Raw genomic sequence first — 23,388 nt, 5'->3', positions numbered from 1 at the left:
ATGCCTCTTCACCGACACAACAACGTTTGCGAATGTTTGATCGACTTTTGGAAACTGCTCCGGAATAAATTATGCGAGCTTGTTCCACATCTCAAGACAACGTAAAGAAAAGGGACAAGGGGCCGAGCACAAAGCAATGGGGTCATTGTGGTTGATGGCCACGCCTCACAAGTCAGCGCGGCGACGCTGCTCTTTGAAGAGATGTTTACAAAATGTGACCGCTATCACAGCGCGACTTATGAAAATTGTGATAAAGCCGCGCTTCTCCGACTTTTCGACGTGGTCTGCCAACGCATGCCGGAGCAGCAGGTACCCGTCGGGAACGGCTCGGCCGGTTGCGAACAACGAAGCGGTCTGGTGTACCTCAAATGTTTGGGCTTGCTCTTATGAATCAATGCTTTTGAAGCAAGTCTCGCATATGATGATCAATGCATTTGTGGGTTCTTTTGTCCTGGGCTGGATCTGGGCGGTCAATAGATGTCGGAGGTGAGGAGGAAGAGGGCACAATCGGTTTGAGTCTGAAATGCACTGATGAAGAAGTTCTCTGTGTTCTCAAGAGAGAACACGACCCTCGGCACTTGTCAATTAATGTTTAGCATAGGATGGCTTCAAGTTCGAGATGTGATCCTGCTCGATAGACCGCCATCATACTCCATGAGGTCAACGCTTCAGCTCTCTTCGACACACGACCCTTCCGTTATGCACAGAGACTTGCAGCCCGTCACTTCTTTGGCTCTGCCTGGCTGCCCGTTTTAGGTCGACTGATCCTCCCCGCGATGCGACTCTGGAGATTCTTCACGCGACCCATGATACCCTTGGGAGGTGCGTGATCCGAAGGGCCGGCTGCTGCCACGGGCTCATTGGGATGCGTGTCGGTTGGCTTCTCAGGGGGCTCCATGATGTGAAGAGTTGGTTGCTGTTCGTCGGAGATGTGTAGACCTCAAGCGTGTGGTGGAGGGTCGATGTGGGCTGTTGAGCTGGTGAGCTGGTGCGCTTAAAGGAGCATTGGTACATGTAGGCAAGACTGTTTTGTGCAGTAGCTCTGTCTCTTATGGTTTTATGAAGCATATGAGAAGGTGACAACACTGTAATCAATGACTCTGCGATCAGACCGGTTTAACAAACAAGTCAAGCCAATGACGGGTCACACATTTGCATCTTCCTTGGTTGGGGGATGCTTCACAGTCCATGTCCACAGACCGGGCTTGTACATCGAATGTTGCCGCGTCAATTGATCGCAAGCAAATAGCAAGACCGGCTGGGTAACGTTCATGTCTTTCTCCTATCTTGTATTCATGCGTCAGGTGCAGCACCGAGGTCGTCTTCCCACTACCCAATTGGTTCCGCCAACACGCCTCACGCGACACTTTCACGTATCGTCCCACAGGCCGAGTCAACTGGGCGTCGTGATGATACCTCATTCTTTTCGATAACCCAGTTTCACTTGGAAGTCGCTGGAATCAGCTTCGCCTTGGCCATCCTTCCAAAGACCCGCTCCCACGTCTCCTTGACACTCCTCTCCTCTGCAAAGCCCAACTCATCATACACCCTGCCCATATCAAACTGCCGATCCACATCGAACATTGTCAGCAGGAAATACTCAAAGCCAGGGATAACACGGTCATTGTCCGCGTGACCCTTGACAAGACCATATTTTTCCTCCATTGCCTCCCACGTCCCGTAATTCTCCTTGATAAACTTGCGCACCTCAATCGGGTTGTCATGTGGCGCCTTGACACCCTTCAGGGAGAAAAGACTGCAGAGTACGGGCCACTTGTCCTCCCATGTACTCGCCTTCCGCTCATCGGCAACGTTGAAGGCCTGTCCCTTGGTTGTCTTGGGTGAGAGCATAATATGAATCGTCTGACGTGCAATCATGTCCGACGAGGAATCTTGGCACTTTGCTTTCCAGGACGCGTCTGTGCCGGGAAAGGGGCACTCTGCGCCCGCGCCGTGCTTCTCTCTGTACAGAGCGAGGAAGAAACCCAACGCCATACCCAATGAGTAGAAGTTCTGGTTCGGCACGAACCCGATGATAATATCGGGTCTCGTCTCGGCCCAGGACCAAGCCTTCTCCTTGGCGAACCCGGTCAGCCACTCTAGCTGTGTGGTGTAGAAAATGGTCTCGGAGCCTGGGGGTCCGAGATGGGGGCCGTCCTCTTTGAAGGGTGGTTTGAGGTAGTCGGGGCGGTCATGAAGAAGATGACAGCCGTAGGTCTTGGAGCCGGTTTGGTTGACGACAAAGGCCAGCGAGGGGCAAAGTCTGTCGACGGCTGTGATGGCGCGTTTGAACATTTCGATGTTTTCTTTTACTTCGAGGGCGGTGTCCGTGCTGGCTTTGAAGGCTGGTTTTCGTTAGATCATTTCTTCAACGCACATATGCAGTCCCTCACCAAGATAGACCACATGTGTGACCTTTTTGATGCCCGGAATCCCAGCGAGTTTGCGCTCGACATCCTGCTGGGAACCCTCGAGCAAATTGATGCCCGAAGTCACGGTGAGCCTGTCATCCTTGGGCCACAGAGCTGCTTGGGGATCGAGAGCACGGTTCGTCAGAGCGTGCACGCCCGACCATACGTTCTTCTGAGGGTAGTCGTTGAGTATCTCATTGACGAACGCCCATCCAGAGACGCCTGATGCGCCGAAGACGAGTGCCGTGTTGGTCATGTCGGTTAGCTGTACTGAATGGACGCAGGATGTGTGAGGTAGAATGGCTTTTTCATAAATCTCTGTTGCTCGTGGCATACATCAAATGTATGCGCGCCCGCGGTTATTTGCTTGTCTCCTCGCTCGAACGTGCATGGTGGGTGCATTGCTGCCCCGCGTGGAGTCTGGGTGAGGTTTTCCGATACGACAACACTCGTCGCGCAGCCTGAGCCCAGCTCACGACGATCATACCTGACGTTGCAAAAACTTTTCGAATTTCTTGATGGGCGCGGCGGGCTGCCATGTCTGCGTCTAATCGCTCAACCTAGAGCGCTTGCGATGGACGTGCCTGGCTCATACTCGCGGCTTGGATGACGCCTGACTTGACACCTTTGAAGCTCGTTGAGCCTGGGTGGTGACTCACGCGGCCACAATATTGACTGTTGCCAGGTTCAGTCAGCTTCGCCAGCGTAGATTGTACCGTCAGTAAAAAAAAATTAAAACCTTGTTGTTGAGTAGCGGAAGTTCGACGACAGGATACCGAGGTCTCAGCACCACCGATCTGATGTCTTGTGACTACTTTAGCGATCCGAATAGCAAATCAAGCCAGTCGCTATCCAGTAAACCGACACGAGCCACAGCTTAAGACATTCGGGCGTCACGCAAGAAGCAATAGGACTTAGAAAGCGCCACTCATAAGATCTAACCACCAACCATTGGAGGTAGAGACACCTGAGCCAGGGTAGTCGCAAATCAGCCAGGCCAACATGCAGAAACTTGTCACGAAAGGGCAGCTGTATCGGCCGCCTCCAAGTCTGGACTGGTGAGGCTGACATGCACACACGGACATGCCCGGATATCCCTCGCCAGGATCATGGCCGTTCAGGATCACCAACCAGGAGGCTCCGCCGTCTGTCTCGGGCAACACGACACATGAGCACGGACGCGCTGGACCCTTGTTTCTGCTTTGCGTGGGATGTTTCTCGCATCGGTCGCGCCATGCGGCCATGTTCGTGGCAGAACTTCGAAAACGATTCTAGAAAGAATTCGGTGAGGCGTTCTCGGCCACTGGACCGCCCACGTGCTCCCCTCCTGGACGCAGCTGATGCGAGACGAGACTGGGATACCGGCAATCTGGGTGCCGAATCTGCACGTTACGGTCACGTCTGGCGTGGGAATGGACATTACGGAGACGCCCGATGCTTGTGTTTGCCCAGACCAACCGACCTTTTGCGTGTCTGGGCGTTGGTGATGTTGTCTGGTTGGGACAATTTGGCTCACACCAGCTGGAAAGGAAATGAAGCCCGTTAATAGTTGAGGAGTTATTAGTCAAGAAAAGTCTGACTCTGCCAAAGTGCCAACATGATAGTGGCTTTTCATTAGTCCACGCTGGACGCAAGGGATTGGTGAAGTCGACCGTCACCTGCTCACGTACGAGCATGAATGCTGGCAGGGGTGAACAGCGTCGAGAAGCACTGTTCTGCAAGACTCTGGTTTGCATAATGGACACTGGCAATCTCCCAACCCTGATGCAGTTCGAGGGGTGATGGGACCCAGAGCCGCAAAGCCAGACGGAGACTGGATCTGTGATACGCAGGAACAGATCGCTGTCCGAGGAGGCGACGTCGAAATAAGGTCGGGTCCCTCCAGACAGGGTGTTTCTGGAGAAATATGCCAATGTTGCTGGCCGCATGCGCTGGAGACGCAAGTCAACTCTAATCATGAGGTTGTTCTAAGGTTAATACTTTGTCTATAACCTTCTCGCGGAACTGGGCGGTGCCGATTGCCGTGCCGGTACTAACGGGGCCTCCAGGTCAAGGAAGAGGCTGTGAGTCCAAGTGGAAGGCCATGTCTATTTGCTTCTACTTCACGATGATGCACTCGTGAGCTACCTGGTAGAGTCTGTTCCATCCGACAACTCCTACGGTCCGACTGCCAAAGAGATGGCAAACCCAAATCACAAAAAAGCCATATACAGTTTCTTTGGCCATGTCTCAGCAGAATTTTCTGCGCTGAGGCAGGCAAGACAGAGTGATGACGTTGCAAACTGGCTTTGGACATGTCGATAGACTCCGTCGAGTCAGGGGCCACGACTCCCCCACGTGTGCTTGTCCCCAGACCCCACAGGCTCGGAGCCTCGCGGCACGACTGCTCGCCCACGGACGATAGTTTCAGTGGTTTCAACATTTCACATGAAAATCGCCTTGCATTGCGCCGAGCTCGGGCGAACCCGCTGGCAGCTGCTCCAGGGATTAGTGCGCGGCTTCATCGTCGTGGATATTATCGGCTCGCGAGTCATACATACGTATTGTGAAGAGTTTCCAAAGCGTAGGCTACAGGTGAGCCGAATCTGTAACCCCTAAGCCGTTGTGGATTACAAGAATTTCGCCGTGGCTCCGTTTTGTAAATATCCGTGTTGAGATTTTTGAGTAAGCTGGACCTGCGCTGTTTACTCGAAAAATGACAGACACGTGTAACTCAAGAAACACGGAATATTCGGACGTGATATTACCAGTATTACTTCAGATCGACGATATAGAGACGCAATTATGACCATTCTGTGATAATGAGTTGCCCAGACAAGAATTGAGTGTCGCTAGTTGCGATCATGCTTGTCCTAGAGTTGCTGTAGGGTAGGGTGCAACGCTGGTGATACATTGGGGCTCACCCCTGCCACTTGCTGGGCAGACACCCCGCACATCAAAGGCGTCACTGAGTGGCCAGGCGTCCAGATGTCTATCAGATCGACTTGATCACACATGCAAGTTGTTTACTATCTTCTATAAAGGCTGCCATTGATGAGGCGCAATGGCTAGGCGGATGTTTCGTACCGCTGGCTCCGTGAGGCACCCAGTTCTAAAAAGCTGCTACAAAAAGCCCGACTCCAGAGCATCGCGTGATGTATTACGCTCACTGGAGAAGTGTACGCACGGCATGAGCGGACGAGCTGCACAGCAAGCGATGGCGACTCGAGCCTCGAACTTGCAAAGATGGAATAATGGGCATCGCGTGGGGGACATCTGCCTCTCAGCAACGATCCAAGGGCAACGTGCTCTGAGAGGCGGATGTGATTGGTCGTGGGTGGGCTGCGCTGCTAACAAGCATGGTGCTTATTTTCAAGCTTCGCTGTTAAGCTTATAGCGCTGACACCAAAGTGGGTGGGAGGCTTCTAGAAGCCAAGCCTTCCGCGGCGCTGCAGGTCCAGCAACTGCCGCACGTGTAGATATTCTGGACTGTCATTGGTCCATATGTCCACAGAGATCTGCTGCATCCAGATCTACTCCCACTAGCGGCCCTTTTACCCCCTCCGTCCCTCCTCCCCACCCGGACCACCCCTGCGCCTCTCTGTGGATGTTCAGCGCCAGGTAGGTCCAAAGAATTCTGGAGTCGTGGAGCTGCCGTTTAGAGTTGTTTTCAAGCATGCCAAACTGAGTAGGCTCTTGCAGCTCTTGGCTCACCATCTGTTTGACCAACTATCGTGACGCACGAGGGCAACAGCAGCGTTGGTTCTGCGCCAATGTGCCGAATAGCCATGTTCAGCCCTCTCAGCCTTTTTTTTAACCAGCTGATTCTTTCGTGCCAACCGCCACGCAGCCTGCAGGGAATATTGCAACAGCCCACCCGCCAAGAATTCCATCCACGGCGCGCACGCGACAGGGTCGCGCCAATGAAACTGTCCCATCAGAGCTACTCACTCACTGTTACATGTACGTATTTTGATGTTAACCTCACTATGGATCGAATTGAGTTGCGCTCCTTGATGATCAGAACTGGCAGTGACGCTGCCACGGGGACGGGGAATTTCTTGGTGACGTTTCGTGCTATCTGCACCAAAGCAGTGAGATCAGGATCAGGAGCAGCCCAGCGTCATCTACGATAGGCAACGAATTACAGCACAAAGTCCAACCCTCAACCTCCAATCTCATGAGCAGCCAACGAGTGACATGGCCCAGTGGCATGCTCAACGGAGGCCTCGAGTCCACGTTGACGATCGAGTCGACAGAGGGCCGCAAGAGGAACAAACGGAGCTGGGGTGTGACGCCTCTCGTCTTTTGGACGCACCCTCCCTCCACGCACAGTCTAGCGCAGCAGCCCTGGACGGCCTGGTCGGAGACTTGCAGCCAAGCTTCGAGCTCGACTTGTCACGCTTCATACGTACCGAGGAACAAACCACTCTGAGAGCAGGGCATATCCACGCCTTGTCCTGGTGAGCAAGCAACCCACGGACGAGGCGACTGGACTCCTATTTTTTTTCACTCCATGCCCGTAATACCAGTGGAACCACGTGGGGGGGCCATCGAGGCGAGGTCCCAGTCTCCAGCAAGCAACCACAATTCTGATGGTGAGAGTTTCTTTCCTGGCGCAGGCGACTGGACTGGACTGGACTGGATTGGATCCGCATAATACTGCAGGACCACAACCCTTGACCCACCAGCAACGCCGCCGCGCCCACACCCACCACCACCATGATCCCTGGCTCCGGTCTGCCCAGATGCGCCGTCTCTCGCTGTTCCCGCTTGCATGTGTATGTAGGCCACTTTGCCTACAGACTGCCTTTTGATATATATTCTCATCCCTCCGTCTCTCTCTTCCCTCCTCCTGCTTCCTTGTCCTTGTCCTACCAACCACCTCCTCAACCTTCGGCAGGCCGGAACTCAAAAGCCTTGACTTGACTAGTAAGGTTGACCGTGGTCGCTTTTCCCTTTTATCTTCAGACACCCCGTCGTCGTCGTCGTTTTTCGCAAAGCAGTAGCAGCAGCAGCCACTGCTCGACAGCCTCTTTCGCAATGGCTCTCCACAAATACGACTACCTCTTCGCCATCGGCACCATCTTCGCCTTCCTCGATGCCTGGAACATTGGTGCCAACGATGTCGCCAACTCGTGGGCCTCGTCCGTCTCCTCGCGGTCCCTGACCTACATCCAGGCCATGTCCGGCGCCGCCATCCTCGAGTTTGTCGGTGCCGTCGGTGTCGGTGGCCGCGTCGCCGACACCATCCGCACAAAGGTCGTCGACATTGGCGCCTTTGAGCAGGCCCCCGCCCTCCTCATGCTCGGCATGGTCTGCGCCGTCATCGCCTCGTCTCTCTACCTCACCCTCGCCACCCGCATCGGCATGCCCGTGTCCACCACCCACTCCATCCTCGGCGGTGTCCTCGGCATGGGTTTCGGTGCCCTTGGCCCCTCTGGCATCGTCTGGGTCGGCTACAAGGATGACGGCTCCGTCGACATCAAGGCCGGTGTCATCCAGGTCTTCCTCGCCTGGATCATCGCCCCCCTCCTGGCGGGTACCGCTGGTGCCATCATCTTCTCCATCACAAAGTACGGCATCATGCTGCGCAGCAACCCCACCATGAAGGGTCTCATCACCATTCCCCTGTACTTCTGGCTCGCCGGCTCCCTCATCACCATGTTGCTGCTCTGGAAGGGCGGTGACTACGAGGTTCACCTGACTGGTGCCCAGATCCCCGGTGTCATTGTCGCTGCCGGTGCTGGTTTCGGTATGCTCGTCGGCTTCTTCCTCATCCCCTACTTCTACCGCGTTGTCATCAAGGAGGACTGGCAGATCAAGTGGTACGAGTTCATCAAGGGTCCCATGCTGCTCCGCCGCGGTGAGGTCCCTCCCCCTCCCGCCGACTACCGTGGCGTTGTCCGTGACTTCTACGAGGGCCACCTCGACCGCGAGGAGCTCGAGGCCGAGCGCGCTCGCCAGGCCGCCACGGTCAACAGCGAGAACGACGTCGAGGCCCAGCACGAGAAGAAGACCGTTGTCAACCGCGCCACCAGCGACTCGGGCATCAGCAATGACGCGCCCGCCCACGCCCGCGCCCCCGCCACCGAGGCCAACGACGACGTCCCCGAGATGAACATGTACGGCAAGCACATCCGCAAGAACGGCATCATCGGCCCCAGGCCCGCCGGCAACCTCCTCGCGCCCGGTGTTATGTTCTGGTGGCTCAAGTGGGCCCTGTTCCGTGGTGTCGACATTGACATCCACCGCGAGCAGGCCAAGAAGGGTGCCCTGACGGGCGACCTCGCCGAGATCCACGCCCGTGGTGACCACTTTGACAACAAGACCGAGTACCTCTACACCTTCCTGCAGATCCTCACCGCCGCCTCTGCCTCCTTTGTCCACGGTGCCAACGATGTCGCCAACGCCGTCGGCCCCTATGCCTCCATCTACCAGGTCTGGCACACTGGTGAGATCACCGGCAAGAAGTCCACCGTGCCCGTCTGGATCCTGGCTTTCGGTGGTATCGGTATTGCGATTGGTGCCTGGACTTTCGGATACCGTATCATGAGCAACCTCGGTAACAAGATCACCCTCATGTCGCCCTCGCGTGGTTTCTCCATGGAGCTCGGCTCCGTCATTGCCGTCGTCGTCGCCACCCGTCTCGGTACGTTTCACCCCTTTTGAATCTTGTCATTGTTTTCATCTTGCTGACCGCTTCTAGAACTCCCCGTCTCCACCACCCAGTGCATCACTGGTGCCATTGTCGGTGTCGGTCTCTGCAACGGTGACTGGCGCGCGATCAACTGGCGCATGGTCGCCTGGATCTACACCGGTTGGATCATCACCGTGCCCGTCGCCGCCGTCATCTCTGGCTGCCTCATGGGCGCCATCACCTACGCGCCCAACTGGTCTTAGACTCGTGATCGCGCGACAAGGCGATGGGTTGAAGAAACTTGTATATACAATTGGTCGTGGGGAGCAAGAGAGCCAGGGGAGTAATGTCTCTTTATTATTGGTCGTATACCCCAGAATCGAAAATGTTTGTCTCGCTGCTCTTGCTGCTGCTCATGATGATTCACGAGCATTGACTTCATGTTTGTGACGTTCTTCGCGTATTGGTAGCTTGGATCGCGGGCAATTCCCCAAATGCTTGTCAGTTCCTCGTAGCCTCCCCGTTGGCGGGCTCATTTAGATGAGACAGTCGGCCACGTTGATATTTAATGTTCATGTGGTCGACTTTTGCTGATCATGTTGCCTGAAGGGCTGCTGGCACAGCTTAATGGTCAGAAGACTGCCGTGCGGAGTAAGACAATTGCTGTGCGTCGGTATGACGGAGTCCATGCCTGCCCCTAGGAAGCGTGTGTGTTCACTCGAGTCGGGCAAGTATAACGTGCTATCACAACCGCATCAGATCGTAGGATAGTGACAAAAATGAATCAGAAAGCGTATTTATTTGCTCCATAGTCTCATGGTATTTGGTCTTTCTTTCAACGAAACAGCGAAGCAGTGACTACTCGCTGAATAGGATGTGCCGGGTAGGCTGCTACTGCCAGACAGGGCGCCAGTCTATGGTACGTGAGTCGTGGTGCTGGACAACCTTCGAGGGCGAAATACAAAGATGCGTTGTATATCGCCCGAGTAGACCGTGCAAGTCTGCGCCCACCGAAGCAGCATCTGTTTTGTCTACATTAGAGGCGCTGGCAGACACTATTGGACTTGGCCAGGCAGCCTCTCAGCCGCCTTTTGACTTTGAGTCTTGGGCCCTTGGCATCAACCGTCGGGTATTTCAGACTAGCGTTTGCATCTACGTACCGACTGGAGCGGGGATGGCTATCCGTAGACTTGGAGAGCAACGCGAGGAGCCTAGGACTCAACAGGCAGAAAAGAGCGTCCCTGCATAGTGTTATGCACAATGCGAGAAATATAAACAGCGTGTTAGGTCTAGTCCATAAGTCGATAGGAAGATGTGCGTTGATCGTTGCCATCCGTCCGAGTGCGACTCTTTAGAGAGATGGTGGCGGAAGGCGCGATTGGCGGCAGTTGCCCGCCAGTCGAGTTGATTGAAAGAAGGGGCAGGTGCGTTGGACTGGCCGCACACTCCCCAGCATGTGATGGTCGAAATCGCCTGTGGCTCCAACACGGATCTGCCCAGCCATCTCTCAAGCTTCGAATCCAGCCCCAGAAAGATTACTCCCGAAATCAGAACCCGTCATCGACATCATCCAGTGCCAAGGCTGGAGCGTGCCATCCCCAGACACTATGGAGCCCGGCCGCAGTCCAAAGTCTGGGGTAATTAGGCCCCCGCATCCACCAACCGAACGCTGTAAATAGTTCGAACTGTTCGATGCCATCCCAGCTCCAGTGGCTGTCAAAGAACCGTGGGACCAGCGACGAGAAATCAGAGCGAAGAAGTCTCTCACATGTCGACATCCTTCGCAAATAGGTACTTGCGTCTGGAACGACATACTAACAGCCAGTCACCGTACGACCGTTGAGTATGAGTCGACGACTAGTCGATGCATTCGATGTTCGACGAAACCTTCTAGCGTCAGATGTGATTACACCAGAATCTGGGTCGCCACCGCTCAGATCATGGACTGTCCAGTAATGACATACCAACTGGTCATGTGGTGTGCTACTGTCGGCGCGACAGAAGATTGGAAGGCCTGCGCGTGCCCAAATCAGGGAGTCAAGCAACAGATCGGCGAATTCCAGAAGCACCTCCGAGTGCTACCAAGTACCCTCAACAATCGAGCCTGTGATTTCATTTCGGTATTGCACCCATGCGTCCCGGACCAAAGACTGGCAAGCCCACGTTTATGAGCCCTCACACTCATAAGCGACTAGTGCCAGCCATCGCCTCAGTCTCAACGTCGGCTTTTGGTCTGAGCCGAATTGAACAATTGAACCGACGGCTACTTTACCCTGGTCGAGCGAAGGAGGGGAATTTGATGGAGTCATCACCACTCGGCCCATCATTGCTTCGAGGACAGCCATCGCTCCCCCGCGAACCAATGACCCAGAGTCGGCCAGGCTTATCATTCTCCACCCGACGGCCGATGATGGATCGCTCCAACGACTGACCCCGTGGGGATTTGCCGTTTCGCACCAATGGCCTCCGCGCGTTGGAGGTGCCAGCCATCCTCCAAGTCCCCGCACCGGCCTCGATTCTGCATTCGGCAGACGGCTACTTTACTTCATCGCACCAGGCGCCAAGTGTGGTTTGGAACCTTGAATCCATGGCGCGGCCACTCATGGCGATGCGTCCGACCCCCTTCCTACCACCGGCTCCACTTCCAATGCTTCGCTGTCATAGTCGTGTTGCCCTCGTCTTTATAAAGAGTCCCTCACGCCCGCGTCAGAATCCTGTGGCGACCGAGAGACCATTCCGCAACCACCACAGACACAGGGTGGTCCAGCTCGAACAACACTGCACTTTGCGCCAGCCCAGCTCCCACATCGAGAGGTGATAGCCGCCCACCAACACCATCATGGGTCTCGCCGGCGTGTTCAAGGCACGTAGCCTCAAAGCGCCCAGGAACCAGACCACCAAGGCGGCCGAGCTCACCTTGCGCGAGTCCGTCTGGCCCATCTGCCTCGTGACGGTGCTATTCTTCCTCTGGGGCTTCAGCTACGGCCTGCTCGACACCCTGAACAAGCACTTCCAGAACGTCCTCCACATTGACCAGGCGCGCTCAGCCGGTCTGCAGGCTGCCTACTTTGGCGCCTATCCTCTGGCCTCCATCGGCCACGCGGCGTGGATCCTGCGGCACTATGGGTACCGCGCGACCTTTATCTGGGGCCTCTGCCTGTACGCCCTGGGCGCCGTCATCTCGATCCCTTGTATCAAGGCCAAGAGCTTTGCGGGCTTCTGCATGTCCATCTTCATCATCGGCAACGGTCTCGGCTCGCTCGAGACGGCCGCCAACCCCTTCATCACAAGTGAGTGCAAACATGGCAAGGAGTCCATGCGGCGCGACCCATGTCTAACAAGCCCATAGTCTGCGGTCCCCCAAAGTATTCCGAGATGCGAATCAATCTGTCCCAGGCCTTCAACGGTATCGGCACGGTCATTGCGCCCGCGCTCGGATCCTACGTCTTCTTCGCCTTCGACGACGAGAAGGCTCTCGCCAACGTGCAATGGGTGTACACCGCCATTGCCGTCTTCGTCCTGATCCTGGCCACGCTCTTCTTCTTCTCCAACATTCCCGAGATCACCGACGCTGGTATGTCCATCTTGCCCACTGGTGCGAGCTTGTCAGACTGACTCCTTGTAGACATGGCCTACCAAGTGCAGGAGACGCACGCGGCCGCCGACGACCTCCCCTTCTGGAAGCAGTACCGCCTCTTCCACGCCGCCTTTGCGCAATTCTGCTATACGGGCGCCCAGGTCGCCATTGCCAGCTTCTTCATCAACTACGCCGTAAACACCCGCCCGGACACCGGGGACTCGTTGGCCGCCCAGCTCTTCTCGGGCGCGCAGGCCGCCTTCACCGTCGGCCGCTTCGTCGGGGTCATCGTCATGAAGTTTTTCCGCCCGCGCAAGGTGTTCCTCGCCTACTTGACCTGCTGCATCATCTTCATGATTCCGGCCGTCGCGCTCCCTGGCACCGGGCAGAGGAGCAACGCGCCCGTCGTCATGCTGTTCATGGTCCTGTTCTTCGAGTCCATCTGCTTCCCGACCATTGTCGCCCTCGGCATGCGCGGCCTCGGCCGCCACACGAAACGCGGTAGCGGATATATCATCGCGGGTGTCGTGGGCGGTGCCTGCGTGCCCCCGCTGACGGGTGTCGCCAACGACAGGCACGGCAACGGCATCGGTATGGTTGTGCCTCTGATCTTCCTGGCTGCGGCGTCGACGTACGCTATTGCGTGTAACACTGTGCCTGCGTACATGAGGGCGATCGACTCGCTCGCGGATGCCGACATTGGTCTCAGGGGTGAAAATCCCGACGTGGCCGGCAAGGTCCTCGACGAGGAGAAGCCAGGGCACACCGTGGAAGAGGATGCTGCTGTCTCTGTCCCCGGTGCTGCTGCCCAGGGAAGGGGGGTCTAAACGAACCAGGTTAGAGAGGCTATGGTCCACGGAACGAGAGAAGTCTGTCGTTTTTTTCAGAGAAGGATGTATATTATCAGGAGGCATTACGTGTCTATGTGATTATGTTTTTTTTTTCTTCTTCTTGAAATACATCCTCCTCGTCCAAAACGGGGGCTCAACGCCAAAAAAAAAAAAAAAAAACCCCGTCCGGTACACCAGAGTGACAGATCTCTCCCATTGGAGAGGAGAGCAGGTCTTCCTCATGGTGAGCACGCCTATCCAGCTATCGTTCCATCCGGACGGGACCCGTCAGCGGCCGCGAGGTGGCGGCGTCGCTTAGTAGTGGATCTGGGCGTGAGGGTTCTTGCGGTGGTGCTCCTTGGGCTCAGGGTCCTCGCGGTGGTGGGGGGTGTGCTTGCGGTAGTGGCAGTTGTCGCCGTCCTTGACGCAGACGAGGACGTAGATGGCGATGAAGTAGTCGCCACGGCACTGGAAGGTGTCCTCAATCTCAAACTTGAACTTGTCGATGCCCTTCTCGTCGACGTGACGGTGGGGGTACGAGTCAGGCTTGCAGACCGAGGGGTGCTTAGTGTCGGCGTTCTTGTAGTTGCTGACACCACCGTCGCAGTCGACAAAGACGGCAATCTCGGCGACAAAGAAGTCGACGTCGTCAACCTTGACCTTGATGGCCAGGAAGGTGTGCTCGCGCTTCTTCTCGAGGGCAATGGAGAAGAAGCCGAACTCGCGGTCGTCAAAGGTGATGGGGCCCTTGACGGAGACCTCGAGGTCGGAGCGCGAGTGGCGGTGGAAGACACCGTCCTCGACGTTGCAGGCCTCGGGCTTGCTGTCGCTCAGCTCGTGGAAGCGGTGGGTGTTGTTCTGGCCACGGCCAAAAGCCTTGACAAAGGCTCCCTCGCACTGAAAGTCCTCGGGGCGGTTGTACGAGCGCTTCTGGTGAGGCGTCTGGGGCTTGCGCCAGCACTTGCCGGTAGGGCAGAGCTTGCAGTGCTTGGCCTCCTCCTCGTCAGCGACGCGGGCGACGAGCTCCTGGTTGGCCTCCTTCTCGCCCTGATTAGACTGGAGCTCGGCAAGCTTGGTCTTCTGGTCCTCAATGTCCATGCCCTGGCTCTCCTCACCGTGCTTGTAGTCGGCGTGGAAGTCGCACTCCTTCTCGTAGCACTCGCACTTGGACTCGCAGCACTGGTAGCCAATGTTGAAGTGGTCGTCAACCGAGAAGTTGTAGGCCTCGGGGCCGGTCTCGGCACAGTCCTCAGCACCAGCCTCGCCGCCAAAGTTGCGCCTGTGGTGGTGCGAGTGCTTGTGTCCGTGCTTGTGGGCGTGGTCGCACTTGTGCTTGTGGGCGTGCTTGTGCTTGTGGGCGTGCTTGCACTTGTGCTTGTGGCTGCAGGAGTGCTTGCACTCATGCTTGCACTCGTGCTTACACTCATGCTTACACTCATGCTGGCACTCATGCTGGCACTCATGCTGGCACTCGCCCTTGCAGCTGTGCTCGCACTTGTGCTTGCACTCGTGGTCGTCCTCCTTGCACTCGCACTTGTTCTTGCACTCGTGCTCGCACTTGGGCTCGGTCTTCTTCTTGCACTCCTGCTCGCACTTGGGCTTGCACTGGATCTCGCACTCCTGCTTGATCACGGGCTTGCACTCCTGCTTGACGACAGGCTTGCAGACGCACTTGGGCTCGCACTTGGGCTCCTCAGGCTTGCAGGGCTTGCAGCAGCAGACCTCGTCCTTGTCGTTGTGGTGGCAAGCATGCTCAGACTCCTCGACGTCGCGGGCGACGACGTGCGTGCCCTGCTTGAGCTCGCCGAGCTTGGCCTTCTGCTCATCAATGGCCAGACCCTCGCTGTCCTCGCCGTGCTTATAGTCGGCGTGGAAGTCGCACTCCTTCTCGTAGCAGTCACACTTGGTCTCGCAGCACTGGTAGCCGATCTTGAAGTGGTCGTCCAGGGAGAAACCGTAGTCCTTGGCATCGTCCTCGGCGGCGCGGCCAAAGTGGCGGCCGTTGCCAATCTGTGCCTGCTGGCGGCGGATGGCCTTGTTGAAGAGCTCGATGCGCTCCTCCTTGACCTTGACGACGGACTTGATCTTGATGTAGAAGATGAAGTTCTCGCTCTGGCCGTTGGGGCACAGACCCTGGCGGCCGCCCTCGACAACCTCCTCAAAGGGGAAGCGACAGCGGACGCTGTCGTCGTGGGGACCACACTGGTTGCGGTGGGTACCGAAGCGGTGGCTGTCGTCGAACTGACTCTGGTTGGCGCTCAGGAAGATCTCAATCTCCTCGAAGCGGACCTCCTCGCGGGTGTTCTTGCGAGCAAAGTCGAAGACGAGGTCCTCCTCGGTCACGTTGAAGCTGACATCACCCATGGAGTCCTTGGGGTCGCAGTGCTTGGGGTCACGGCAGAGGTCCCAATGACGGCCATGGTTCTCAGGATCGTCGGGGAAGAAGATCTTGTGGTGATGGGGCTTGGGGTCCTGCTCCTCGACCTTCTTGGCGTTCTTCTCCTGGACGTGCTTGTTAACGTGCTCACGGAGGTGCTCAGGGAGCTTGTCGAACGTGGCAGTCGCCCCGGTGGCAGCCAGGAAGACTGATGAAAGGATACCGGCGCGCATTTTGGCGGTATTTGGTATCAAGCGATTGTGATTTTTGGGCTAAACGAAGGTCCAATTGCAAAGTCAAGTGAACGACTTGAGACGAGCTTGATGCAGGAGCAATAAGACTCTGGTTCGAGAAAGTGTTCTAGCTCTTTTATAGACACTTGAGGCTTTCGATACAGCGGCCTCGTCGGTTTTGTTGACTACAAGGGTGTCCATGGTGGCTCTCTGCTTGCCACCAGCTATAAAGGCCGTCTTGGCTTTGAATCTCGAGGTGAGCCATGCTCGCGCTTCTTTGGGGTATGGTCGGTAGAGTAGGGCTTGCGTTGCGGTCGACCTGGCATGTGCACACCCTGTTAGTGTAGGTTGTGGAAGAGAGCAGAAGCTAGCCGGCAACAAGTGGGGGACTCCGGAAATAGGTATAGCGAGCAAGTGCAAAGTAAACGGTTCGCTTGGAGTATACTTGGCAGCATTGTTTGCCTATTTCCATGCATTTCTTTCTTGGAACGAGCCAAGAGCTGCCATGGGACGACGTGTTGGGAGTGGAAGCTCCCCTCGCATGTCGTTGCAGCCCGTTATGTTGATGAAAGGGGGGCGCGGTAATGTCTCCGGAAAGACCTGGCGTCGTCAGATACACGGAACAACGGCCGTCCGTTCCTGACAGAGTGCGAGGCTTCTGGCGTGGGAGCTTAGGTGGCCTTCCGATCAAGGTTCGCGCCGGGTCTCGTGTGTCACTTCATCTCATTGGCGGTCAGGGCATTAAGTTCCCAACAGCCAACAGACGAATGTCTCATCAACAGCGACATAGTCCTCGAGTTTTGATCGGAAGAATCAGGAGGAGCTATGTGGCGTTGGTAGCAGTGCTCCCACATGGCAACACGTGGCGTCGTGAGGGAGCTATACGTAGACGGGACTTAGGTCAGTCGTCCGCCCCCGAAGCTTCCGACAATTGGCCTCAGGGTCCAAGTTGCAGTAGCAGAGCAAGGTAGCAGAATTCTTCCAAACTTGATCTGAACCGAGAATCTGGGCCGGAGTAGTGTCCGTTGAGGCGTGTGGCGCGCGCCGAGATATAGGTGGTGCCGCCCCCCTCAAGGTGTCAATTCGAATCATCCGGATCATATCGACGTCGTAGTTCCGCAAAAGCTGCCCGTTTGTCTAGTGATTTGCGGCTTTGGAAAGACTTGACCAGGCTGACGCGTCACATGCTGTTTCGTAATTGCTCAACTGTCCAGTCCACGAAACAGCTCAACCGTCCGGTCCAGGCGGACGACTCGGGGATTCCAAAGTCCATTATTTGAGAGACCTTGTTTGAATCTTTGCTGCCCTTGTTGTTCAGACAAAAGGCCCGAATGTTGGTGTCAAAATGGCGATGTTTCGGTGCCTGACGAGGCCCGTGTCGTCTGGGTCTCTCTATACCTTGCATAGTAGGCGGCGTTGCTCAGCGAATGATGCGAGCAATATCCGACATCTCCGATCTGCTTTGTTCGCAGAAACGGAGCAATGATCCAACTGGCAGTTTATTGTTGTCCTGAGGCTCGTGAGTCTTCAACCCCATCCGTGGCAAACCTGCCGAAGCAATGTTATGCGGAGCTCTCACTGCCTCGATTGAACTGAATCAGAGACCCCTATTCGCCATAAGCAGCCCTTGATTCGACCAAATTTCACCCAGTGTTCCGCTGCTGTTCGCTGCCGTTCGCTGCCGTTCGCTTCCGTTCGCTGCTTTTTCGTCTCGTCCGCGAGGCACCACTGTCACTTGTTCGCCCCTGAATGACGGGACGACCAGAACGTCGCCTCTTGAAACCGACAGACAGATCGTCAGCCACCAGATGATACTAAGCGTGACGCCTGTTTGTCAGGCATATCAGTAGCATGGATCCTTCTCTTTGTTCAGGATGCTTCTTCCCCTTTCCTCAAGACACTGACAATACCCTGATTTCCCCTTGCCCCTCTACCTCTTCTTCCCACGAGAACCAACGCATACGAGAAGAACCAGAAGAACACACAATGAAAGTCGCCATCATCGGTGGCGGACCCTCTGGTCTAGCAACATTGCGCTTCCTGCTCCACGCGCACGAGTTCTTCCCCATTGACCCAATCGAAGTCCGTCTGTTCGAGGGCGACAAGACAATTGGCGGGACCTTTGTGCAGCGCGTGTACGAGGATGCCGAGCTGGTCTCGTCAAAGTACCTGACTGCCTTTTCCGACTATCGCCTTCCCAGGAAGTCTGGGGACTTTGTAACCCCCAAGGAATACGTGAACTTCCTCAATTCCTATGTCCGGCACCACCGCCTCGACCGCAGCATTGAGCTAGAGACCAAGGTCATGAGCGTGAGCCGCAGTGTTCAAGGCGGCCACAAGGTTGAAATTCGTCGCCCTGATGGCAGCACTGAAGAATGGGTTTCTGATGCCGTTGCTGTGTGCACCGGGCTCAACATGAACCCTCGCATCCCTGACATGAAGAACCTCGACAAGATTCCCGAGGTTCTCCACTCCTCCCAGATCAAGAATCGTCGACAATTCGGTTCAGGCGCCAAGGTCGTGGTCATGGGCGCGGGTGAGGCGGCCATGGACATGGCTCATTTGGCCGTGACATCGGGGGCCAAGTCCGTCTATCTCTGCCACCGGGCTGGCTTCTTCTGCGCACCCAAGGTGATCCCCGTCCCCATCCCGTATGGCAAGGGTGCCGCTGCCTACATGTACAACAAGCCCGTGGATGCTTCCGTGGCGAGCCTTTTCAACACGGCCTACGTCCACCCCGTCCTCCAGCGCAGCTCACTCTTGTGGACTGCCTATGACCAGTGGATCAAGAAAATGCACATGCTCATCTCCGGCACGGAAGAGGGCCCCGACCAGTGGGTTGGCCACATGAGCAAGGAGCGCAAACACGTCAACTCTGTATTCTTTGTCAAGTCGGACCGCGCCATTCGCTACATGTCCGAGGGACATCGTTCCGAATCATGGTGGAACAAGAAGCGCACTGCGTTTCTCAATGTCCCTTTGAAACCGACCTTTGGGCGGAAGATTCATGTCTGCGCGTGGCCTGAAGAGATCGACAATGAGGGCTGTATGGCGTTGAAGAACGAGTCGGACGCGGACCCCAAGCGCGTCAAACCTGACCTTGTCCTCATGGCCACTGGATATCAGACCGAGTTCCCTTTTTTCGACGCCAGCTACCCATCCATCACAGACACTGATGTTCGTGCAGTGTACAACAGCGACAACATTGATGTCGGATTCATCGGGTTCGTTCGTCCCAGCATTGGTGCCATCCCGCCTCTGGCCGAGCTGCAGGCCCAGTTTTGGATCCTACGCCTTCTACAGGACCAATTCCCGGACAAGATGCCCACGGGTCCGTCCAACGATGCCCTGGCAGGGTACGAGATGGACTGGCAGCTCAAGGCCCGCGCCGGATACGACTTGTTCGCCAGCAAGCGCGGCGTTGACCACGAGAGCTACGCCTACCAGCTGGCTCTGGACATGGGCGCCGCGCCCAATATTGGCTTCGTCATGCGCAAGGGCTGGAAGATCCTGTTCACCTGGGCCATGGGGTCCAACTTCAACCCCAAGTTCCGCCTAGTTGGGCCTTGGAAAAGCGAGGCTGTCGCGCTGCAAATCATGGAGAAGGAGCTTTACCCGGTGGTCAAGATGTCGGGTGGCGCTGTCTACCTGCTGACCTACACGGTCATTCCTTTTGTCTGCTTTGGGTTACTCAGCCTGTTCTTGTACGCGTGCTCCATGATTGCAAAGCCCTTTGCTACCGTTGGTAACCTGTTTGCCAAAAAGGTGGGTCAGAGACGCCGCGACAGTAGCAGCAGCGCTGACATGGTCTAGAAGAACAAGTAGAGGCGTCGAGATCGCCCCCATGGGGGCGTTGTTTTCCTTTGTTTGTGGCTAGCCAAGCGCGCTGATGACACGCGACGGCGCATCAATTGCTCCGTGACGCGACAACTGTATTGGATAAAGATAACTCAATAGTAAATGAGATGCGTCTGGCCTTGCCTTTCGATTAAGCAGATTGTGATTGTGATGTCTGGTGAATGTCGTCTCGAAACCTCACCTCAGCCTCTGCTTGAGAAGGTGAGGTGTCCTCGGTGAGGGACCCACAGCGGGGTTCACCGAGTCGCGATCGAATTCCGTCACCTTGACCATCAGGAAAGCAAAAAAAAACCCACGACGAGCCACTGCATAGATTCCAACGAGCAATGACCACATTGCTGTACATCGCCAGCATGTCTAGAGACCTCGTGCAACCCAACGCCTGGGTAGCGATCAAGCTGCCCAATGACATGCTCAGAGTGCTTCAGGTCGTCCCCAACACGTACGTCCTCCCGCCTTCGTTCACAGCAGACTCACATGCTCACATGCGCCCAGGACCATATCATTAGGGAAATATGGGTCTTTCCCGAGCAACCTGATCATCGAGCGGCCGTACAATCTGACATACGAAGTCCAAGATCAAGAGGAGGGCGAAACCTACTCGCGCCTGCGCATTGTCCCTGGAGTCGAACTCAACGCTGACGCCCTCGCCGACACGTCCGCCGACAAGGATGCGATCGAGACGAGCGAGGAGACCGCAGAGACGAACGACGACGATGATGTGATCGTCCCTGCCGACGGGGAGGACTTCACGCTGGTGGACGACAGCGGCAAGGTCATAGCACGCTCCAGTCGCGAGGTGCTGGACGATTCGGCGCGGCAGACGCTCACGTCGGCCGAGATTGAAGAGCTCAAGAAGAAGGGTACATCGGCGGGACAGGACCTCATTGCGAAGCTGCTTCTTTCGCATACTGCCATCGACCAGAAGACACAGTTCTCGCTGGCAAAGTACAAGCTGCTCAAAACCAAAAAGTATATCAGGCGGTTCACCGTCCTGCCGCTGGACGTGCCGCTGCTGGCGCACTGGATGCTCGAAGACAAGGACGCCTCCAAGATCCTTGAGATGCGGCAAGAGTCAATGGCGCTGCTCGGGTGCTGGGCTGATACGCACTTCGCGTCGCAGCCGGAGGAGGGCGCAGAGGGGCCGCATGCTGGGCAGTGGCTCGTCGTCGATGATACCGGTGGACTCTTGACGGCCTCTCTGGCCGAGCGTATGGGTATCTTGCACCAAACCCCCGAGGAGCAAGAACAGCCTGAGACGAGCGTTGCGGACGCTGGCAGCAGTGGACAGCCCGATGGACAACCAACCCAGAAGCCGAAGAGGCGGCGCCTCAACGACCTCGAAGTCCCGTACGCCCCAAACAACACACTCACCGTGCTACACCACAATACACAACCCAACCTCTTCATGCTCCGCTACTTTGACTTTGACAACACGGAGATCAACCCCACGCCACCATACCATCCCCTGTACAGCAATCTGCTGTCGCTGTCATGGCTGCAGCTCGTGTCGCCCGAGCTGGATCAAACCTACAGCGACCCGCCTGCCGAAGTCGATCCGGAGACGGTGGCCTCGTGGAAGACAAACCAAAGGGGCAATTATCACCGGAAACGCAGAAGATGGGCGCGCACCAAGCACATCATCGACACGACCCGCGCAGGTGGCTTTGCTGGTCTGGCCGTCGCCAGCACCATGGAACCCATCTCCATCCTCCGACACACCTTACCACTCCTCGCGGGCGGTGCACCCGTGGCGATCTACTCGCAAACTGTCGAGCCACTGGCCGCCCTCGCAGACGCCTTCAGCATAACGCGCCGAGCCGCGTGGGTGAGCAGTCCACCCGCCGAGACGGAGGGCAAGACGGTGGCCGAGATTGAGCGGTGGGAGGGCAACGACGAGTTTCCCATCAACCCGACCCTCCTCCTCGGGGCTAGTATCCAGACCAGTCGGGCCCGGCGGTGGCAGGTCCTGCCTCAGCGCACGCATCCGCTCATGACTGAGCGCGGTGGTGCCGAGGGCTACATCTTCACGGCGTGGCGGGCTATTCCTGTAGAGGGCAAGATCGAGGCCCGCGGTCGCTTTAGGAAAAGAAAGGCCGGGGCTTAGACGGCGGAGGATGGATGGATGGGATACCCAGTACTGCATGGCAGCAATTGTACATATAATAAGAGTCATTGTATACGACTACGCCTGCACCGATGCTAATGCTCCCCACTCTACAGCGCCTTGCCCATAAACTTTCTCTTGGTGAAGCTCAGCCACCACTTGCTGGGTTTCGTCTCGTCGTCGTGGTACACGCGGGCGAGTAATCGTGTGGCGAGCTCCTGGCGTACTTGCGACATGTACTGCTTGAGCTGCTCTGCGTCCTGCCTGTCCCGCGGGGGTTCGTACATCTGTGGCCCTGGTCAGTCTTTGTCCCTATGTATTCAACACCGTGGCAGAAATATGAACCCACCTGGTTCAGCGGCCACCCCGGATCCCCGGGAATGGCAAAGTTGTTGTCCAGGGCGAGGTTCATGACATCCTTCTGTGCCGTCCGCGCGTCCGCCCCGGGCTTGATCTTGCTCAGACAGTCGCTCACGAACCAGATGCCGTATACCAGCAGTCTGTCGGCGGGTCCCTGGATCTCAAAGTTGCGGAAGAAGGTGTTGGCGCGGAAAAGGGCGAGCACCTCGTCGAGGATGTCGTAGCTCTCGTCATCGGGGTCGGGCGACTCGTTGGGCGGCAGCGATGACGGGGCGAGGGCGTACGCTGGCCCGCGAGTCTTTGTGCGGAGAGGGAGGAGGGGGAAGTTGCCGACTAGGCGAGGCGTATTGGGATCCTCATTGAAGATGGAGTTGTAGGCCTGGCTATGTTAGCTTTGGCTCGCATCGTCGTGGATTATGCTGTCGAGCCCCGTGCCTGGCTCGATGAAGCCAGAACGGATCATCAAGGCGGGATCAGAAAATCCAATCTACTCACCGGCATCTTGAACCAGCAGATGGGTATGCTTGGTGAAGCTGTCTGGATCAATGGGTTGGCGCACGACCACGATGCGTCGTGCTTTGGCGGGGCGGTGCTGCGCTGCGATGGCTGCTACGATGCCAGAGCTCAGCGAGCTGTCGTCAGATGTGGGGCACATTCAGAGAGGTGCACGTGTGCCTAATATTCGAGGCCGCAAAATTTAGCCTTTAGGCAGCCAGCCACAGTCCGCCACCGCCACGTCGACCCGAAAGTGGCTGTCCGCTCCGTTGCTGCCTACGGCCACGTGACACCGCACATCGACCGCGATCGAGGACGGCGGCAAGAACGCGCCCCCTCGAACCGTGCAGGTGGGCACCCGCGCACTTGTTCTTCGCCGTTTTCATCTTGCTGTGCTCATCGACATCTCGCCGAGCAAGCAAAGTGCCCTTTGGCCATATTACCCAGGCCAGGAACTTCTCACCTTGCTATTCTCATTGTCTCGCGTGCGCTTGACTTTCGCCTAGTCGCAACGTGCAAGG

At 56.6% G+C, this 23,388-nt stretch overlaps 8 protein-coding genes across 8 annotated transcripts; 5 read left to right on the top strand and 3 right to left on the bottom strand.

Moving 5' to 3' along the window:
- Positions 1-1,150: 1,150 nt before the first annotated feature.
- Positions 1,151-2,723, bottom strand: F5Z01DRAFT_703982 (uncharacterized protein). Its single transcript, XM_046266426.1, has 2 exons — positions 2,394-2,723; positions 1,151-2,345 (listed from the first exon to the last, which is right to left on the bottom strand). The coding sequence occupies exons 1-2, from the start codon at positions 2,665-2,667 to the stop codon at positions 1,441-1,443; spliced, it is 1,179 nt and encodes a 392-aa protein (XP_046120195.1). The 5' UTR covers positions 2,668-2,723; the 3' UTR covers positions 1,151-1,440.
- A 3,304-nt stretch (positions 2,724-6,027) lies between these two features.
- On the top strand, positions 6,028-6,713 carry F5Z01DRAFT_503156 (uncharacterized protein). Its single transcript, XM_046260295.1, has one exon. It carries the CDS (start codon positions 6,164-6,166, stop codon positions 6,524-6,526), a length of 363 nt encoding a protein of 120 aa, XP_046120194.1. The 5' UTR covers positions 6,028-6,163; the 3' UTR covers positions 6,527-6,713.
- A 470-nt stretch (positions 6,714-7,183) lies between these two features.
- Positions 7,184-9,690, top strand: F5Z01DRAFT_742181 (phosphate permease). The gene is made up of 2 exons (XM_046266867.1): positions 7,184-9,042; positions 9,100-9,690. The coding sequence occupies exons 1-2, from the start codon at positions 7,434-7,436 to the stop codon at positions 9,291-9,293; spliced, it is 1,803 nt and encodes a 600-aa protein (XP_046120193.1). The 5' UTR covers positions 7,184-7,433; the 3' UTR covers positions 9,294-9,690.
- Positions 9,691-11,665: 1,975 nt separating this feature from the next.
- On the top strand, positions 11,666-13,851 carry F5Z01DRAFT_503121 (major facilitator superfamily domain-containing protein). Its single transcript, XM_046260294.1, has 3 exons — positions 11,666-12,320; positions 12,380-12,604; positions 12,656-13,851. The coding sequence occupies exons 1-3, from the start codon at positions 11,870-11,872 to the stop codon at positions 13,432-13,434; spliced, it is 1,455 nt and encodes a 484-aa protein (XP_046120192.1). The 5' UTR covers positions 11,666-11,869; the 3' UTR covers positions 13,435-13,851.
- F5Z01DRAFT_502951 (uncharacterized protein) lies at positions 13,594-16,339 on the bottom strand. Its single transcript, XM_046260293.1, has one exon. It carries the CDS (start codon positions 16,045-16,047, stop codon positions 13,753-13,755), a length of 2,295 nt encoding a protein of 764 aa, XP_046120191.1. The 5' UTR covers positions 16,048-16,339; the 3' UTR covers positions 13,594-13,752.
- A 1,694-nt stretch (positions 16,340-18,033) lies between these two features.
- F5Z01DRAFT_672261 (uncharacterized protein) lies at positions 18,034-19,872 on the top strand (the record flags this gene model as incomplete). Its single annotated transcript, XM_046264793.1, has 2 exons — positions 18,034-19,812; positions 19,861-19,872. 2 exons carry the CDS (start codon positions 18,034-18,036, stop codon positions 19,870-19,872), a joined length of 1,791 nt encoding a protein of 596 aa, XP_046120190.1.
- Positions 19,873-20,187: 315 nt separating this feature from the next.
- On the top strand, positions 20,188-22,077 carry F5Z01DRAFT_649743 (adenine-N(1)--methyltransferase non-catalytic subunit trm6). Its single transcript, XM_046263106.1, has 2 exons — positions 20,188-20,347; positions 20,401-22,077. Exons 1-2 carry the CDS (start codon positions 20,232-20,234, stop codon positions 22,010-22,012), a joined length of 1,728 nt encoding a protein of 575 aa, XP_046120189.1. The 5' UTR covers positions 20,188-20,231; the 3' UTR covers positions 22,013-22,077.
- F5Z01DRAFT_649742 (actin-related protein 2/3 complex subunit 3) lies at positions 22,078-23,011 on the bottom strand. Its single transcript, XM_046263105.1, has 3 exons — positions 22,868-23,011; positions 22,362-22,751; positions 22,078-22,299 (listed from the first exon to the last, which is right to left on the bottom strand). Exons 1-3 carry the CDS (start codon positions 22,871-22,873, stop codon positions 22,123-22,125), a joined length of 573 nt encoding a protein of 190 aa, XP_046120188.1. The 5' UTR covers positions 22,874-23,011; the 3' UTR covers positions 22,078-22,122.
- Positions 23,012-23,388: the final 377 nt, after the last annotated feature.

The sequence above is a fragment of the Emericellopsis atlantica genome (assembly GCF_019669845.1).
Source record: "Emericellopsis atlantica unplaced genomic scaffold F5Z01scaffold_7, whole genome shotgun sequence".
Classification (NCBI taxonomy): Eukaryota; Fungi; Ascomycota; class Sordariomycetes; order Hypocreales; family Bionectriaceae; genus Emericellopsis; species Emericellopsis atlantica.
The sequence above is the reverse complement of the archived record's forward strand: the minus strand, read 5'-3'. Positions and strand labels throughout refer to the sequence as shown.

Excerpts from the sequence above, each read along its gene's own strand:
- F5Z01DRAFT_703982 (XM_046266426.1), bottom strand. The coding sequence starts at position 2,667 with ATGACCAACACGGCACTCGTCTTCGGCGCATCAGGCGTCTCTGGATGG. Across the intron at positions 2,346-2,393 it reads CACACATGTGGTCTATCTTG|CCTTCAAAGCCAGCACGGAC; the intron begins GTGAGGGACTGC and ends AACGAAAACCAG.
- F5Z01DRAFT_503156 (XM_046260295.1), top strand. The coding sequence starts at position 6,164 with ATGTGCCGAATAGCCATGTTCAGCCCTCTCAGCCTTTTTTTTAACCAG.
- F5Z01DRAFT_742181 (XM_046266867.1), top strand. The coding sequence starts at position 7,434 with ATGGCTCTCCACAAATACGACTACCTCTTCGCCATCGGCACCATCTTC. Across the intron at positions 9,043-9,099 it reads CGTCGTCGCCACCCGTCTCG|AACTCCCCGTCTCCACCACC; the intron begins GTACGTTTCACC and ends GACCGCTTCTAG.
- F5Z01DRAFT_503121 (XM_046260294.1), top strand. The coding sequence starts at position 11,870 with ATGGGTCTCGCCGGCGTGTTCAAGGCACGTAGCCTCAAAGCGCCCAGG. Across the intron at positions 12,321-12,379 it reads CGCCAACCCCTTCATCACAA|TCTGCGGTCCCCCAAAGTAT; the intron begins GTGAGTGCAAAC and ends ACAAGCCCATAG. Across the intron at positions 12,605-12,655 it reads TCCCGAGATCACCGACGCTG|ACATGGCCTACCAAGTGCAG; the intron begins GTATGTCCATCT and ends GACTCCTTGTAG.
- F5Z01DRAFT_502951 (XM_046260293.1), bottom strand. The coding sequence starts at position 16,047 with ATGCGCGCCGGTATCCTTTCATCAGTCTTCCTGGCTGCCACCGGGGCG.
- F5Z01DRAFT_649743 (XM_046263106.1), top strand. The coding sequence starts at position 20,232 with ATGACCACATTGCTGTACATCGCCAGCATGTCTAGAGACCTCGTGCAA. Across the intron at positions 20,348-20,400 it reads CTTCAGGTCGTCCCCAACAC|GACCATATCATTAGGGAAAT; the intron begins GTACGTCCTCCC and ends ACATGCGCCCAG.
- F5Z01DRAFT_649742 (XM_046263105.1), bottom strand. Across the intron at positions 22,300-22,361 it reads CGGGGTGGCCGCTGAACCAG|ATGTACGAACCCCCGCGGGA; the intron begins GTGGGTTCATAT and ends CCAGGGCCACAG.